The following is a 14,345-nucleotide window of genomic DNA, read 5'->3' on the forward strand; positions in this document are numbered from 1 at the left end:
GTAAAGTTTTGTTATATGAACTGGCTTCCTTAACTTGGTATTGAAATGGAAGAAGGACATTTCATACGGTGTGTCTGTCACTGATTTTGTAGAACAGTTTTGTAGAACATTATTATCCAGACTTTGGAAATAAAGCTTTAAAACTTTGGGCTGTTTCTTAGGCATAAATATTATCTGTACATTGGAAATCTTGCTTTGGAGTATTGACACCTGAGGTGGAAGTTTAGGAGCCTGTTTATCAAATGTCTGGGTCACCTGGGGCTATCAGCTGAGTTACTTCCTCATGTTCTGGTATTGCTTATCCTGCTAATAACTCTAATATACTTCAGCCAATGAGAGGAGGGAGAAGGGAAAACCCTGTTTTGTCCCCAGCCAGGTTCACATATTCATCCCCAAGACACAATATGCCACTTGCTCAGCTAGAGTTCTCTACACTGTGTTCACTGGTACAGGCAGCCTAACATCAGTCAGGCTTATCTGCAAATTCCAGCTGTTCTTACACGATACAATATCAGGCATTTTCTAAAGAGAGGCCTTAACTTACTGTCTTATACAGCCTGTGTGGTTTATCTGCCAAGGCATACCGAAGTGCCAATGCCCAGAGTGGGCATTTTGCCCTGAGTATGCCCTGTGCTCTGAATAGACATGGCTGGGGAGTTTTCCATGAACCTAAGCCTGCTTCTATGTTACACCAAATGCAGCATAGACAAATTTCTCTCCCACTTTTTGGTGACCTATTAATAGTTAAATTTGGTATAAAGTGAGGAAAACCTTGCTTGGAGACTGCCCCTCCTTTCTTTCTGGGAAAATTTGGCCAGAAATGGGAAATGATTCCGCAAGATTTCTCAAAGATAATTTACCTTGTGTGTTTGGGTGTAGGCTGAGCATCTTCTGTATATTACTACGTTTTGAGCAACTGTATTGGCTATGTGAATCCTAACAGGGACTGGAAACTTTTATTCGTGTGTGTACATAAATACATATATACACAAACATGCATTTTCCCTACCCCCTCTTGATTTTCTCATTATTCTGTTTTCTATTAAGACCTGTTCTCTCTCTGTTAAACTTGGTTTTCCTTCAGAATTTAGCATAAGCAGAATTTCAGATTCAAATTTCTTTTTCCTGGGTTTCACTCCTCTGAGTTCCTATACCACACATTGTTACGTCAAGTGGAAGTTTAGGTTCTGTGCCCAGGATAAATTGTAGCCAACAGTTTAGTTGTCTGAATGGTTATAGTTATAATTTCATGAGTACTATGATTTTCTTCAAAGAATTTTATGAATATAAACTGATCACCCGTTACAGCATCCACATAGCAAATCAACAACTGTTGTCTTAGTTGGCACATGCAAAACTAATGAGACTGTCCATTTCTGTGGTCATAACCTTGATCACAGATATTGTGAGGCTTCATGCTACACATCTGGTTCCCACCTTCTCCACAAAACTTAGCATCATGCCTTTCATTCAGCAGTGTAGTGGAAGAAGGATTGAATAGTTCTGTAAACACTTGTGGCCCACACCTGTGGCTCTTCAACATTGGAATGAAGATCTGCCCAACTCTGTCTTTGTAATAAAATAGAGAATATTTCCTTTTCTGACTGAAATATCAAGTAAGGGTTTATAACAAAGCCTCTGGTCTTCTCTTTCAATGTTATACAGAAATTATGTTAAGTCTTCCAACCCTGAGCAAAAGAAAAAAAAAAAAAAAAGGAACACATAGAGAATTTATATTAATTTGATTTCAGTGTAGATGATGTCACAAGATCACTTTTATTGCTGCAGCTGTCAAACTGTGTATTTCTAGATCTGTATTCATAAAGACTTGCCAATGGAGAAAATTATGTGAAATTCTGAATAATGTAACAGTTTTGTTTTAGTTTTACAACAAAAGATCCCATAGGTTTAGCTGTATCACTGCTATACACATTAACAAATTGATCTCATACCGAACTGTGATTAGGTTTTTAGTTCAAGACAAGGATTTTCTTTGTCATTATTTAATTTTATACATTTCAATGTGTTTTTGTCCCTAAGGTCTGGGAATTGGGAACATGTTTTATGTTTTTTATGAAGATGGAATCAAAGTAATACAACCAGTGGAATGTGAATTTCAGAGGCATATTAAGCCTAGTGAAAAACTCCTCGGTTTTCAGGCAAGTTGTTTTTAAAAATCTATTTGTAGTGTTTTCTCAATTATAATTTTATTTACATAAGAATTTATTATTACTAGTTTAGTGTTTTCTGCTTCATAAATTCAGCCTTGTCTTCTGAATTAATAAAAAGCTTATAATGGTGATCTCAAAATTTCTTGTATTTTCCTCTATTAAATTCATACTTTCAGTCTCTATTTCAATTGAATATTGCCTGAATACTTTTGCAACCCTTTTCTTTCTTTGGCTGTCTTTCTCCTTTCCCAGTTCTTTAACAGCTCTGTATTTCTGAATTTGTTGTTGGGTTTTTTTGTTTAATCCCCACCAGCTCCCCACCTCAGACCCACAGTTAAGTTCATCTTAGTGAATCAGGGATTGATTCTCTCTATAGTAAATACAGGATTTTTGTTGGGGGGATGGGATGGTTTTAATGGTTTCCTTTTATCCACTGGATGTTTGTCTATATTAAACTCTCAACTATCGTGAGGCAAATCCCTGTGCTGGTAAACACTCTCAAAGCTTCCACTGAAGTTAGTAGAGATGATTGATGCTTTTGTTCCAACTTAAAATTCATATAAGTAGTTTCAGTAACTTTACTGTTAACATATTTATAGCTGATTTCTCCAAATTCTGAGAATTTATGATGTAGTTTCCCTGAGTAGGATGCATAAAAACACTAGTGTATTCTCCACTTCCATTTATTCTTGTGATGTTTTTCCTTTACTGCTAATCAGATTGCTAGCTGACATGATGCATGTTCCCACAGGAACACTTGGTACTAGTCACTGCATTAAGACTTACTCTATATGATCTATCACCTTTCAAAAATAGTAACTTTTTCTCATTTGGATTTGAATGAGTGACCTTGAAATACATACTAAGCATTGAGCTGTACATTTTGGTTTGTTTTTTTTTTTTCTCTAATGCCTCAATGACAGCAGAGCTAGAGCTGTCTCAATGGAATTTGCCTCTTCAGTTATCATTATTGATGTCAAAGGCTGCTGTACTCAGCAACAAGATTTTAGTGTGAATAATTATGCTTTGAACAGCTAATCATACCTTGATTTGTGCTGCTTAAGTGAAATTAGGTTGACACAGCCAAAAATAAGCCAAAAAACTTTTTTTTGGCTGTTTAATTAAAAAACTGATTATTTAAGAAGTCTGTTAAAATTTTATTGGTCTAAAGTGCAGCCTAGATTTTAAGAGTATTTTTATTTAAATGTGGCAATAATCAGGATGAATAAGTCAGATTTGTTTCCTGTTTGAACCTTTCAAACCTGGAGTAGCATAATAACTATATCCTCTTAGGGGGGAAAAAAAAAGAAAAAAAAAAGAAAAAAAACAAAGGAAAGACCAGGAAATCAGGCTGCTCTATAATTTTAATTTTAAACTGGGGGTAGACTTGTTGTTCTTGAGCTATGTAGGTGTGGAGCTATGGAGAGAGGTGTGGTTAATAAAATAGAAACTAAGATTTTTACCTACATTCATGTCGTTTTGCCCATTAAATTCAAGATATTTCTGCTTATTTCTCTGAACAGTGAAAATATCTTACCTCACATAGGGTGGTTAGTAAACATTTATTCTTGCAAGAGAAATTAGAAATATCTGGAAAGTATTTCTAAAATACTGTGTTTTTCTACTCAGAGTGACATTGTTTTTCACTCTGCATAAAAACAAATAAACTGAGGAATAGTTTTCAGTAAATGTTTTGAAAAAACTCCTTTAAAAGTACTTTCCTCCTAGAAGCAGAATGAAAAAAAAACTTAATAAAATTCCCTGCATATACTGTATATTACTATAACAACAGTAGTATATCCTTGAAAAAGTTAATTGACTATGAAGCTTTAGACAACTGTTTCCTCCTTTGAAGAATATCATGTATTCCTCAAGCCTCTTTGGGAAGTCTCTTTCCTCTAAATGAAAATAATAAAATAACCCAGTTCTGTTCCAGGATCAGATTTTTATCAAGTTCCGGATGTGATTGCTTAGTAGTAAGAGTTCATGTCATAAATTGCTGGTTAGTAATTCTCTTTGGCTCTGTCATATACTTTTACTAATCAGAGATGTTGGTAAGTGTACCAAGCATATATTGAGGTAGCGTTACATAGCCTTTCACATTAGAGCATTTCCATGGCTTAACTATTAACATATTAACATTAAAGGAAATACAGGCTTGCTTAAACCTCTCCTATTTCTTTACACTTTTCTGAATCAGCTGTTCAAGTAAAACCACAGGAGGGTTGTTTATTGCCAAAGAGTTGCTAAAGCATAGGAACATTTCCAAATTCAGCAGTGCTGTTTAGATTATAGAAAATGTCTGGATATTACCCATGGCACTCCAGTGTTCCTCCACAGGTTTCCTGTTTGTCCACAAACCTGAACTGAGCTTCTGTAAAAGAATGAGCTCAGATGTTTCTACATAGCATTGCATTGTATTGTGAACAACGCTGCATAGTTAGGTATGCTCATTTTAACGTACATAGTTAGGTATGCTCATTTTGCTAAAGGTAAATATATTTTCTCACTAGCTATATACTTGAGAACCCTTATCTAAATATTTAATTACCTCTTATCCCGCTGAGTGTAAATACAGCAAAGCACTTTGGTGTGTATCTAACATGGCTCATTGTGTTTGAAGTGCAGCAAAAGATTTAGTGCTTTACTGGATCATCATGGGTGACAGAAATTGTAAAGACCTTCTTCTTGTCCTTCCCAGAATCTCCTAAATCACTTGAATCTTCTTAATTTCAAGTGCAAGTAGAAATTTATATGTCTGATAGTGACAATTCTAGATGCATAGGGACAGAAATAAACTGATTTCTGTTTTCCGATGTAAGTTATTGCTTAGTTAGACCAGCTTTGACAGCTGTTTGTTTAACCTGTTTTCAAATAGATTCTTAACCATGGTTCACAGTAGAGTCTTTCACCTGTTAAATGTCTCATCATTCTGAAGTGCTTGGGACATTTTCCTCACTGACATTCAACCTCTGTGTATCCTCTGTAAATTAATATTTTCCAAAGACTTTGATTCTAATCCTTATGCAAAAGTGTTTTTATTTTCCTTTCACAGTGAATCCCAGTTAGAATAATTATTTCCAGAGACTGGGAAAAAAGCAATTGAAACAGATGCCTTTTTGAGACTAATGAAAAAATCCTTTTGGCTTCAACATAAAACTGATTTTCTGTTTATTACAAGAAGTAGCACATAATGGAAAAATTTCAGTGAAATATGCCATCTCACATTTGAATGTATGCTGGAGGTCTGAGCAAAATACTTAATTTCAAAATAATTAATGTGACTACATGGCAGACCAAAGTCTCCACAGGAAATTAGATTGAAACATACTTTGTAGTCTGCAGAAACTGCTTTTGTTTACACTCTTTCAGCACAGGAAGTGTAGTAATTGCTAACCCTTGTTTGTAAAAAAAAAAAAAGTATAAAAAAATTCCACGGTCTGATTTTTACGAAAGAATGTCAAGAAAACAATAACTTAATGTAGAAGACGTGATACATAAATTCATGTCTTAAAACTTGTACTGTTTTAACCCATTGGTATCATCTCACTCTTAGGCAGCCATAGCATAGCTAGGCATTTCATTATACTGCCTAAAGACTTTGACTCACATCCTCTTAAAACACTGAGGACACTTGCAGTAAGTGTAAGTTAATAAACCTAGAATTTGCGCATATGAATCTGCAAGTACATGTTTCCTCTTGAGATTTTCTTGCCCCAGACTATCTTGAAAAACTTTCTCTAAGGATTTATTTCCCTCCATCTGCTGACTTGTTACAGAGCAAGTCACTTTTTGATTAAAAAGTCTGGGGGGAATACAACATGAAGTAAATTAATGTTTTATCAGATGTTAGCTTTTTTTTTTTTTTTTATGAATAAATTAGGAAAAAATAAATTGCTCCCATTTTCATTAGAAGAAGAAAATGGTGGGTTTATGCTTATATTTTAAGGAGAAATTATTTTAACCTATTACTCAACCACTGGGGAAATTAATATGGAGCCTCAGTATAACTGCCTGTAGTGTAAAAGAAGTCCAAACTGTCTAATCAGATAAATGTTAAATTTTCGACAGCAAGATTCCATTTCTGTTGAAACAGCTTCAGATAAATGCAGATTTCAATAACTAGAGAAAGAACCACATAAATCAGTTTATACTGGAGAAAAATCAGTTTTGGTCATGAGAATTTTGATGCATAATTTTTACTGTTTCTTTGGAAAAACAGGTTATTGCTTTTATTTTATGTTTTCCTTCTTTTTGGGCAAGGTGAGAATTGGCATTGGATTATATAAATTTATGACAACATGAAAAATATTTTAGAACCTTTAAAGTACATTTCTATTTGTAGATATGTATATGTGTGGTTGTATATATATGACTATGTATTGGTCTTAAAATGGAAAGAATCTTTGAAAATACACTTCAGTAAGTATTTTAGACTCAGATTCAGGAAAATGTATAAGGAGGTAGCTCATCTCTAGATATAAATGCTTAAGTTAGAGTACTTTGCTGTTCTGCTATGCATCCCACAAGAGGAGGTGGTATCAGAGTAATCATTTACACTAATCTATATGATGCCATGCGAGAGAAACCCACCAGCTGCAGAAGGCAGCCTTATTTTTGAACAATATATTGAATATGTCCTTGTAGAATTCAGTCCCAGAAACTCATGTAAGTTAATGTGAGTCCCTGAGAGACGACTGAAAATAATGTCTCTGTATAGATTGGTTACAAACATTTGCAGATTCGTTGTTTGAAGAAGGTGCTCTCCCAGAGGAATAAAGAGGATTGTGTAGAACAATCTAGATGTAGTTATCTGTTCAGATAAAGCGTGGAGCTAAGACAAGGTATATTTAGATTAAATATAAAAAATAATGAGATCAGTGAAAAAAACTTCCACTTGAAGTGGCAATTATCCAGAAGGCAAATGACAATAGAGCACTGATACGGTGATTGCACATCATATTAGAGACATACTTGCATATGTTGACTTTATGCAACAGTAAAAAGCATTTAGCTACTTTTAAGAATGAAAGTCCCTTTTGTCCCATGCCTGTCATTCCCTAAAAACTAGATTTTTAACTTCTCCCTTTGATCTTCATGGCTTTTTATCAGCACAAACTAAATCTTACTTGTTACTTATTTCTAAGTTCTCCTGAAGTTCCTGATGATGTGTTATCACATGGTACCTGAGTTTCGTAACCTTTCCTTATCAATATGATTCCTGAAATAACTTCCTTTTGTCGAGGTTTAGGAGCCGTGTAAAAGAAAGCAGTGGCTTTCAATCTTCTGCAAAGAAACTCCCTCTTTTAAAGCTGGAAATTGATTTATTTCTTCTTTTGACACATAAAGATTGAGTGTATTTTTGAAAATGTAGAAGCACAGCAGGCAAAGAATGTTGATGATACAGAAAAATAAGTGTTGAAATGCATCATCGTCTTGAAGAGCATTGCTTAGTGCCAGACATGGTGTTCTGTCACATAATGTTTCCTGTGCCTTTTAAAAGGAGCTTGATGCTTAGAAACAGAATTCTTGTTTAAGATCTCATCATCTCTTGCTGCTCATTCTACATTGAGTCATTATCTGCTGACATATCATAATTATTTTCACAGCGACCAGTTATGATGTATCAGGCAGAGCATTCTAAATTAGGAATAAGCAGCAGATAAGTGGCAAAAAGAAATAATACTTATGATTTGGTGAAATTGTCCCTTGTGATGCAAGGAATATAAAATAAGAGTCAAAAGAAGAAAAGGTCAGGAAAACAAACAAGCTTGATACATGCTGTACTTCTCCAAGCAGAGTATTTTTCAGGACCCTCTTTTTAAATAATTATAGTATCCATTATAGGAAAGAAATCATGCTATTTCATAAGTGGAATTTCCAAAAAGAGTAACATGTTTCACCAAGTAAATTTTATTTTTTATGAAACCAAGCTTTTCTGGGAGAAAATATTCACAAATAGGTAGATAAATACATGATGATTTGCCATATATTTCTACAAATCAGAAAGAGTGAGCATGTAAACTATAGTTAACTGTTGACTGAGTGTATAGTTATATCTATTACTAAATATCAATTCACTGAACAGAGGTTTGGTTTTTTTTCAAATTCATCCTTTTGCAGGAATGGAAGGGCAGAGAGGGAAGGAATGGTAATAAGAAGACATTTAGTATTTGTTGGGTTTAACAGTAGTAAGATAGGCCATGAGAATGTTTCATGGCAGAAGTAGCCAAACATCTTGATCTTTAAAGTAACCTATCAGTTCTCCAAGTGACCAGAACAGCTGATCTCTCTAGCTGCTGCTTTGCCCCTGTGCTGTGTGACAGTTTGCACTGCACCACCTCCTCTTTGTCTTCATTTGTACATGATCATCTCCCCTGTTAGGCACTGCTGTGTTCTCAGCTGCAGGGTGCAAAGCCGTGCCTGCACTGCCTCCCTTTGCAGGGCACAGTGATGCTGCTCAGGTGGGAGCTGCCAGCTACTGCAGCAACAAGGCATCGTGTGTCAGATTTGCTTTTCTGGTTTTAAGGTCTCCTGCCCCTTGCTCTCTTTATTTCTACATGTATGGTTGTTTCAATTTTTTTTTTTTTTTCTCAGGTCAACCGTACTAACTTCTTGAACTTCTAGAAAACATCCCCGAATTTGGTGTATGGATTATTTTACAGTGCTTGTGAGTTGTGGTGCTTACAAGATGCACTTTGACTAACTGAGCTTATATCCTAGTGTCAAGTGTCCTTTTTCCTTCCCTGCATTTTCTGAGGTTTTATTTTACAGTTAAAAAGGAAGAAAAGGAGTATAATTTGTCTTTCTATTACATTGTTGACTGTTTTGATTCTTACACGTTCCCTGTTTCTGTTGAATTATAGGATGAAGTTTGTCCCAAAGCAGGTGGTGATCCTGTTCAGCGGTGTGTATGGGCTACTGCTGTTAATGTAAAAGACAAGTTTATATACGTAACTCAGCCCACACTTGACAGAGTTCTCATTGTTGATGTGCAGTCTCAGAAAGTTGTACAGGTATTTCTTTCTCATTTTTTAAGTTACTATTTAATTTAGACAAAAAAAATTACGACTTTCCTTCATGTTTCAGAAACAGAAATACAATTATCTTGAGAGTAAACACATTATTTCGAAAAAAGCTCACTTACTTTCAACATTCAACAGCAGTTTTTGTTTAGTGACTGTTCTCAATAGATAATTGGGAGGGAGATAACATGAAAATAGCTCTTAGAAATAGCATTCAGGTGGTTGAGAAAATTATTTCTTTAGGAAGTTTCTGGCTTTAGGTCCCTTTCATTTGAAAATGAGGATTGGCTAAAATAGAGTCTCATCACAAGAATGTGTCTATCAGCTTTGACAGAAAGGTCAGGTTTGGTTACAGAAGGTGGAGGACTATTAATCTGTACACTTTTAGACAGTGAAATTACTGAAACAGTAAAAATAAACACCATCCTTAGCCAAGGCTGGAGACTATGAATTCAAACTTCTTCTCTATTCCTCTTTCTTGAGAGCTGGAGATACTCTGCTTAGTGAAAATAATTCACTGAGTAAAAGAGAGAAATTAATGCTATGCTACAGAGATTGATGCAGTCATAGAGTCTGTGCAAAACTAGGTGTGGTGTGTTGACCCTGACTGGAGGCCAGATACCTCCCAAAAGCCACTCTTATCGCTCCTCTCCCCAGCTGGACAGGGGAAAGAAGAGGCTTGTGGGTTGAGATAAGGGCAGGAAAAGATCACTCACCAATTATCATCACAGGCAAAACAGATTTGACTTTAATGATAACTTCAACACATTTCCTTACCAAAATCTAAAAAGGATAATGAGGAGTAAAACAAATCCTAAAAAAACCTGTCCCCCAGCCTTCCCTCCTTCCTGGTCTTAATTTTATTCCTAAATCTCTGCCTCTTTCCCCACCGGCAGTGAGGGAGATGAGAAATGGGAGGAGGTCAGCTCATCAGTTCTCACATGGTATTTCTGCTGCTGCTTCTTCCTCAAAGAGAATAGTCTATTCCCTTTCTCCTTCGAGGGGCCGTTCCCATGAGAGACAGTCCTCCATGAACTTCTCCAGTGTCTTTCCCATGAGCTTCAGTTCTTCATGAATTGCTCCAGTGTGGGTCCCTGTCCGTGGGGCACAGTCCTTCAGGAACAAATTGCTCCCGGTTGGGTCCCCTGTGGGGTCACAAGTCCTGCCAATAAACCTGTTTCAGCTTGGGTGCCTCTCTCCACAAGTTCACGGGTCCTCCCGGGAGCCTGCTCCATCATGGGCTTCCCATGGATTCAGAGCCTCCTTCAGTCATTCACCTGCACCAGTGTGGGATCCTCCACGGTGGATCTCTGCTCCACCACGGACTCCATGTGCAGCAGAGGCACAGCTGCTTCACCGTGGTCCTCACCCCAGGCTGCAAGGGAATCTCTGTTGGGTCACCTGGAGCACCTCCTGCCCCTCCTTCTCCACTGACCTGGGCATCTGCAGAGCTGTTCCTCTTGCATATTCTCACTCCTCTCTCATCTAGTTGCCAACACTTCTCCACAAGAACACTTTTTTGCTATTCAGTTATGTTATCCCAGGGGTTCTACCCCACCACGGATTGACTAGATATTGGCCAGGAGCGGGTCTGTGTTGGAACCAGCTGGCATTGGCTTTGGAGACATGGAGGAAGCGTCTCACAGCTTCTCACAGGAGCCACCTGTACGGCTCCCCAGCTACCAAAGCTTGTCATGCAAACCCAATGTGCTTATAATAGCACAGTGCTTATAATATCATCCTATGCATAGGAAACAGGTGTTCTTTAGCTAAATAAAACGTGGGGTTTTTAAAATTAGAAACCTAACTAAATTGTTAATAAAAACCCACTTAAATAGAGCTTTTCTTGATGCCTTTTGCTTTTTTCACTGGTGAATGAAAATCTTTAATGCATAGATTATATGTTAGGCTACAGGGAGACAGTATTGTGTCCTTTCAATACTTAAAGGGGACTCCTAAGAAATGTGGAGACAGATTTATTAATAGGGACAGTAGCAATAGGACAAGGGGTAATGGTATTAAATAACAGATGGTAGATGCAGACTAGATATAAGGAAGATACTTTTTACAATGAGGTTTGTGAAACACTCTCAGAGGTTGCCCAGAGAAGTGGTAGAAGCCCCATCCCTGGAAACCTTCAAAGTCAGGTTAGATGGAGCTCTGACCAGCCTGACCTAGTTGAAGATGTCCGTGCTCAGTACAGAGGGTTTGGACTGGATGACTTTTAAAGGTGCCTTCCAACTCAAACTATTCCATGATGTAAGTATACACATGCATTATGTGTATGCATATAAAATTTAAAAGTAAATAGCAAAATTGCAATTATAAAATTGCATTAAATTCACAAATAATTTTAATACTTTTGCATACTTGAAACATGTCCTTTCTGTATTGTGTGTCAGCTTACTCAGACATGGCTTCCTCAAAACTTGAACTCTCCAAATGCTAGGGACTTTCAAAATGTTTTATTCAAGAAGTTAATAATAAAAAGGGTTTCATGGGTTTTTTTTTTTTTTGTTAGATTGGCCTTTGCATATTAAAATAGAGATAAACTTAGTGGGTAATGATTTTTTTCTTTCTGAAAACAATACTTTTTTTTACAACTGGTTTGATATATTACTTCAGGAAGAAAGACTAAAAACCCATCGTCTCAACACAATCCACAAATTTGAAAGACTGGAATGTCTGGCAATATTTTCCGTGGTCTCTGACTGACATTCAGGTGTCAGCTTCCTTTTCTACACAGGAGGGATGAAATATCAATGTAATTGCCTTTATTAGCATTTAGACTTCAGTGTCAAAAGCACATGATTCCTCTTGAGCTCACTAAAAATAGGTTTTAATTTAGGTTTTATGAAATAGGTTCATTGGTAGGATCTTCTAATTTGTCTTCAGTTACATTAGTTATTGTTTTAAATATGTATAAATATATATCACTTTACTGTTACAAAATGTGTAGAGATACTTACTGGAAAGATATATGTTAATTAAAAGTAAAGTTCAGTAAATTAACCACTAATTAAAAGTGCAGCCCTTTCCCAGAAATATGTAGAGCAATTGTGCAGTTTTTTAATGGAGTTAGATTGTTCTATCATAAAAATACTCAATTTTCTGTAATGAGCTGAAAACCAGACAGAGAATGCCTAAGTGTAGCAAAGAGCTTTATGCACTAAGTCTGTGCTACTTAGCAAGTATATTGAGCTAAAACCAGGATATTCCTGAAGATTTCATGTTCTTCCAGAGGGAAAAAAAATCACTTTCAAAGGAATTTTATTTTGAGGGGTAGAATAGCATTGTTTTTCCACTAATTCAATAATATCCAGATTATGAATTTAGGAAAGTATAGATTTAAATTTACCCCAGCTGTGGAAAACTTTTGCTGGAATGAAAGTCTTGGTTTTGATGGTTGTAGGTGTTTCAGTATTCATAATTTATTATCTTTCCATTTCACAGTACTTCACAAAGATATGTGGTAAGGCAACATAACTAAGGAGTAACAGTTAAATCAGATAAATAAATTAAACCAAATGCGTTAACGTCACTTTTGAACACCTAAGTAGAATTTTTACTATTCGTTACTGATCTGAATATTATTTCCTAGGATATGGTTAGCCAAAGACATGGGAAAAGTTCAAGGGGCCTTGCTGTCTGTCCAGCTTACCCATGCCATTATTCAGATAGACTTAATAACAAAACAAAACAAAAAAGTAACAGTAGTCAGAAACAAAACAAATAAATAATGAAAGCATAAAAGCTATATAATCTTTTTACACATAATATAAAACTGTAAAAAGTAAAACCACTGTTGATTCACAGATGGGTTTTAGAATTGAAGTAAGGCTAATTAGAAATTTAGTGACAAGTCAAGAGATACTTTGTTTAGCATTTCTTATAACATGCATGTCTCTGTCTTCTTTTAAAAATAAGCATTTATTTTCTATATTTTTTGCAAGCAGGAAGAACTTTCTAACCATTAAATGTTCCTCTGCTCATATGATACGCACTTAAAAACACTTGTACAAACAGAAGGGAATTTAATTTTCCAGTCAGATCAGTCTATTTTCATTACTTAGAGTACTGCCTAGCCCAGAAAAAAAAAAAAATTAATTCATTTTTGGAAAATAGAAACTAAGCTACTCAGAATTGAGAATATTTTTCTTGTTAGACTGCCTGTTTTCTAAAAATCATATTAATACAGAGAATATTATTTCCATACATGTTCACGTGCATGTACCTTTTTCTAGTCTACATCTTAAAGAAGAACCTACCTTGCAAAAAGGCACATAGGCTAGTGGGAACAAATGTGGAGATAACTTGGTATTTTGAAAGTGAGAGCACTCTAATGAAACTTCTGTCACTATGCAAAAACCCTAAAGAAGATTAAAAATTTATTTGAAAAAGCTTTAAGTCATGTAGTTATGCTGTTTTCTGTGTAAAAATAATGTTTATTTGGTTTTGCTTATTACCATGTTTTCTCTGAAGTACTATTATACATGTTTTTCCTTTCTACTATGAAAGTTAATGTAAAAGGTGTGCACATATGTGACAACTAGATTTGAGGATGATTTATTTTTATGACAGGTATATTTATCAAAATAAGTACTTTAGAGGATTCTACAGCAGACTAAATTGAAATGTATTGGAAACATGAATGTTGTATCTTTAGAGATATATATAGAGAGAGACTTTTTGACTTATAATTCTCTTTCTAAAGTCAAGAGAAGCATTTGCTTTCATTTGTAAATTCTTGAAAGCAAGAATAGTGCAGTGTTGCATAGCAGCATACCACTGAGTGGGATGACTTAGAGGCTGAAGTAAACGGAGTCATCATTGTTCAGTCCTCAGTGTGCTGCTGGCAGATCAGCCTGGTCAGCTGGAAACAGCTGTGCAAGTCTGCTTCCGAGATGCTTGACTCTTTTTTGCTGCTGGCTTCCCTCTAGGGAGCTGTACTGCCTGTGCCTGACCCTGCAGGCAATTCCTTCTGCTCCTCCTGGCTGTGCCATGACCCCAACTCTGCACACAGCTGGCAGTCCTCTGGCAGAACATGTATGGGTCAGACCTTTGTCTGGGGAAGCCAAAAGGAAATTTGACATGCCTTGACAAATTAGCTGTACAACAGTGCAAGTATTATTTTAAGCAACTTGTTTTC

General features: G+C 36.0%; 1 protein-coding gene across 2 annotated transcripts in view; it reads left to right on the forward strand.

Moving 5' to 3' along the window:
- The window catches only part of FSTL5 (follistatin like 5), a gene marked incomplete at both ends in the record, with an annotated part of 250,145 nt that overhangs the window by 206,720 nt on the left and 29,080 nt on the right, over window positions 1-14,345 (forward strand). For both annotated transcript variants that reach the window (XM_082281448.1, XM_082281449.1), the window contains 2 exons: window positions 2,041-2,159; window positions 9,038-9,187. In XM_082281448.1, coding sequence (XP_082137574.1) covers window positions 2,041-2,159; window positions 9,038-9,187 — 269 coding nt within the window. The remainder of the gene's footprint in view (window positions 1-2,040; window positions 2,160-9,037; window positions 9,188-14,345) is intronic.

Source organism: Coloeus monedula (assembly GCF_965178545.1).
Source record: "Coloeus monedula genome assembly, chromosome: 5".
Lineage (NCBI taxonomy): Eukaryota > Metazoa > Chordata > Aves > Passeriformes > Corvidae > Coloeus > Coloeus monedula.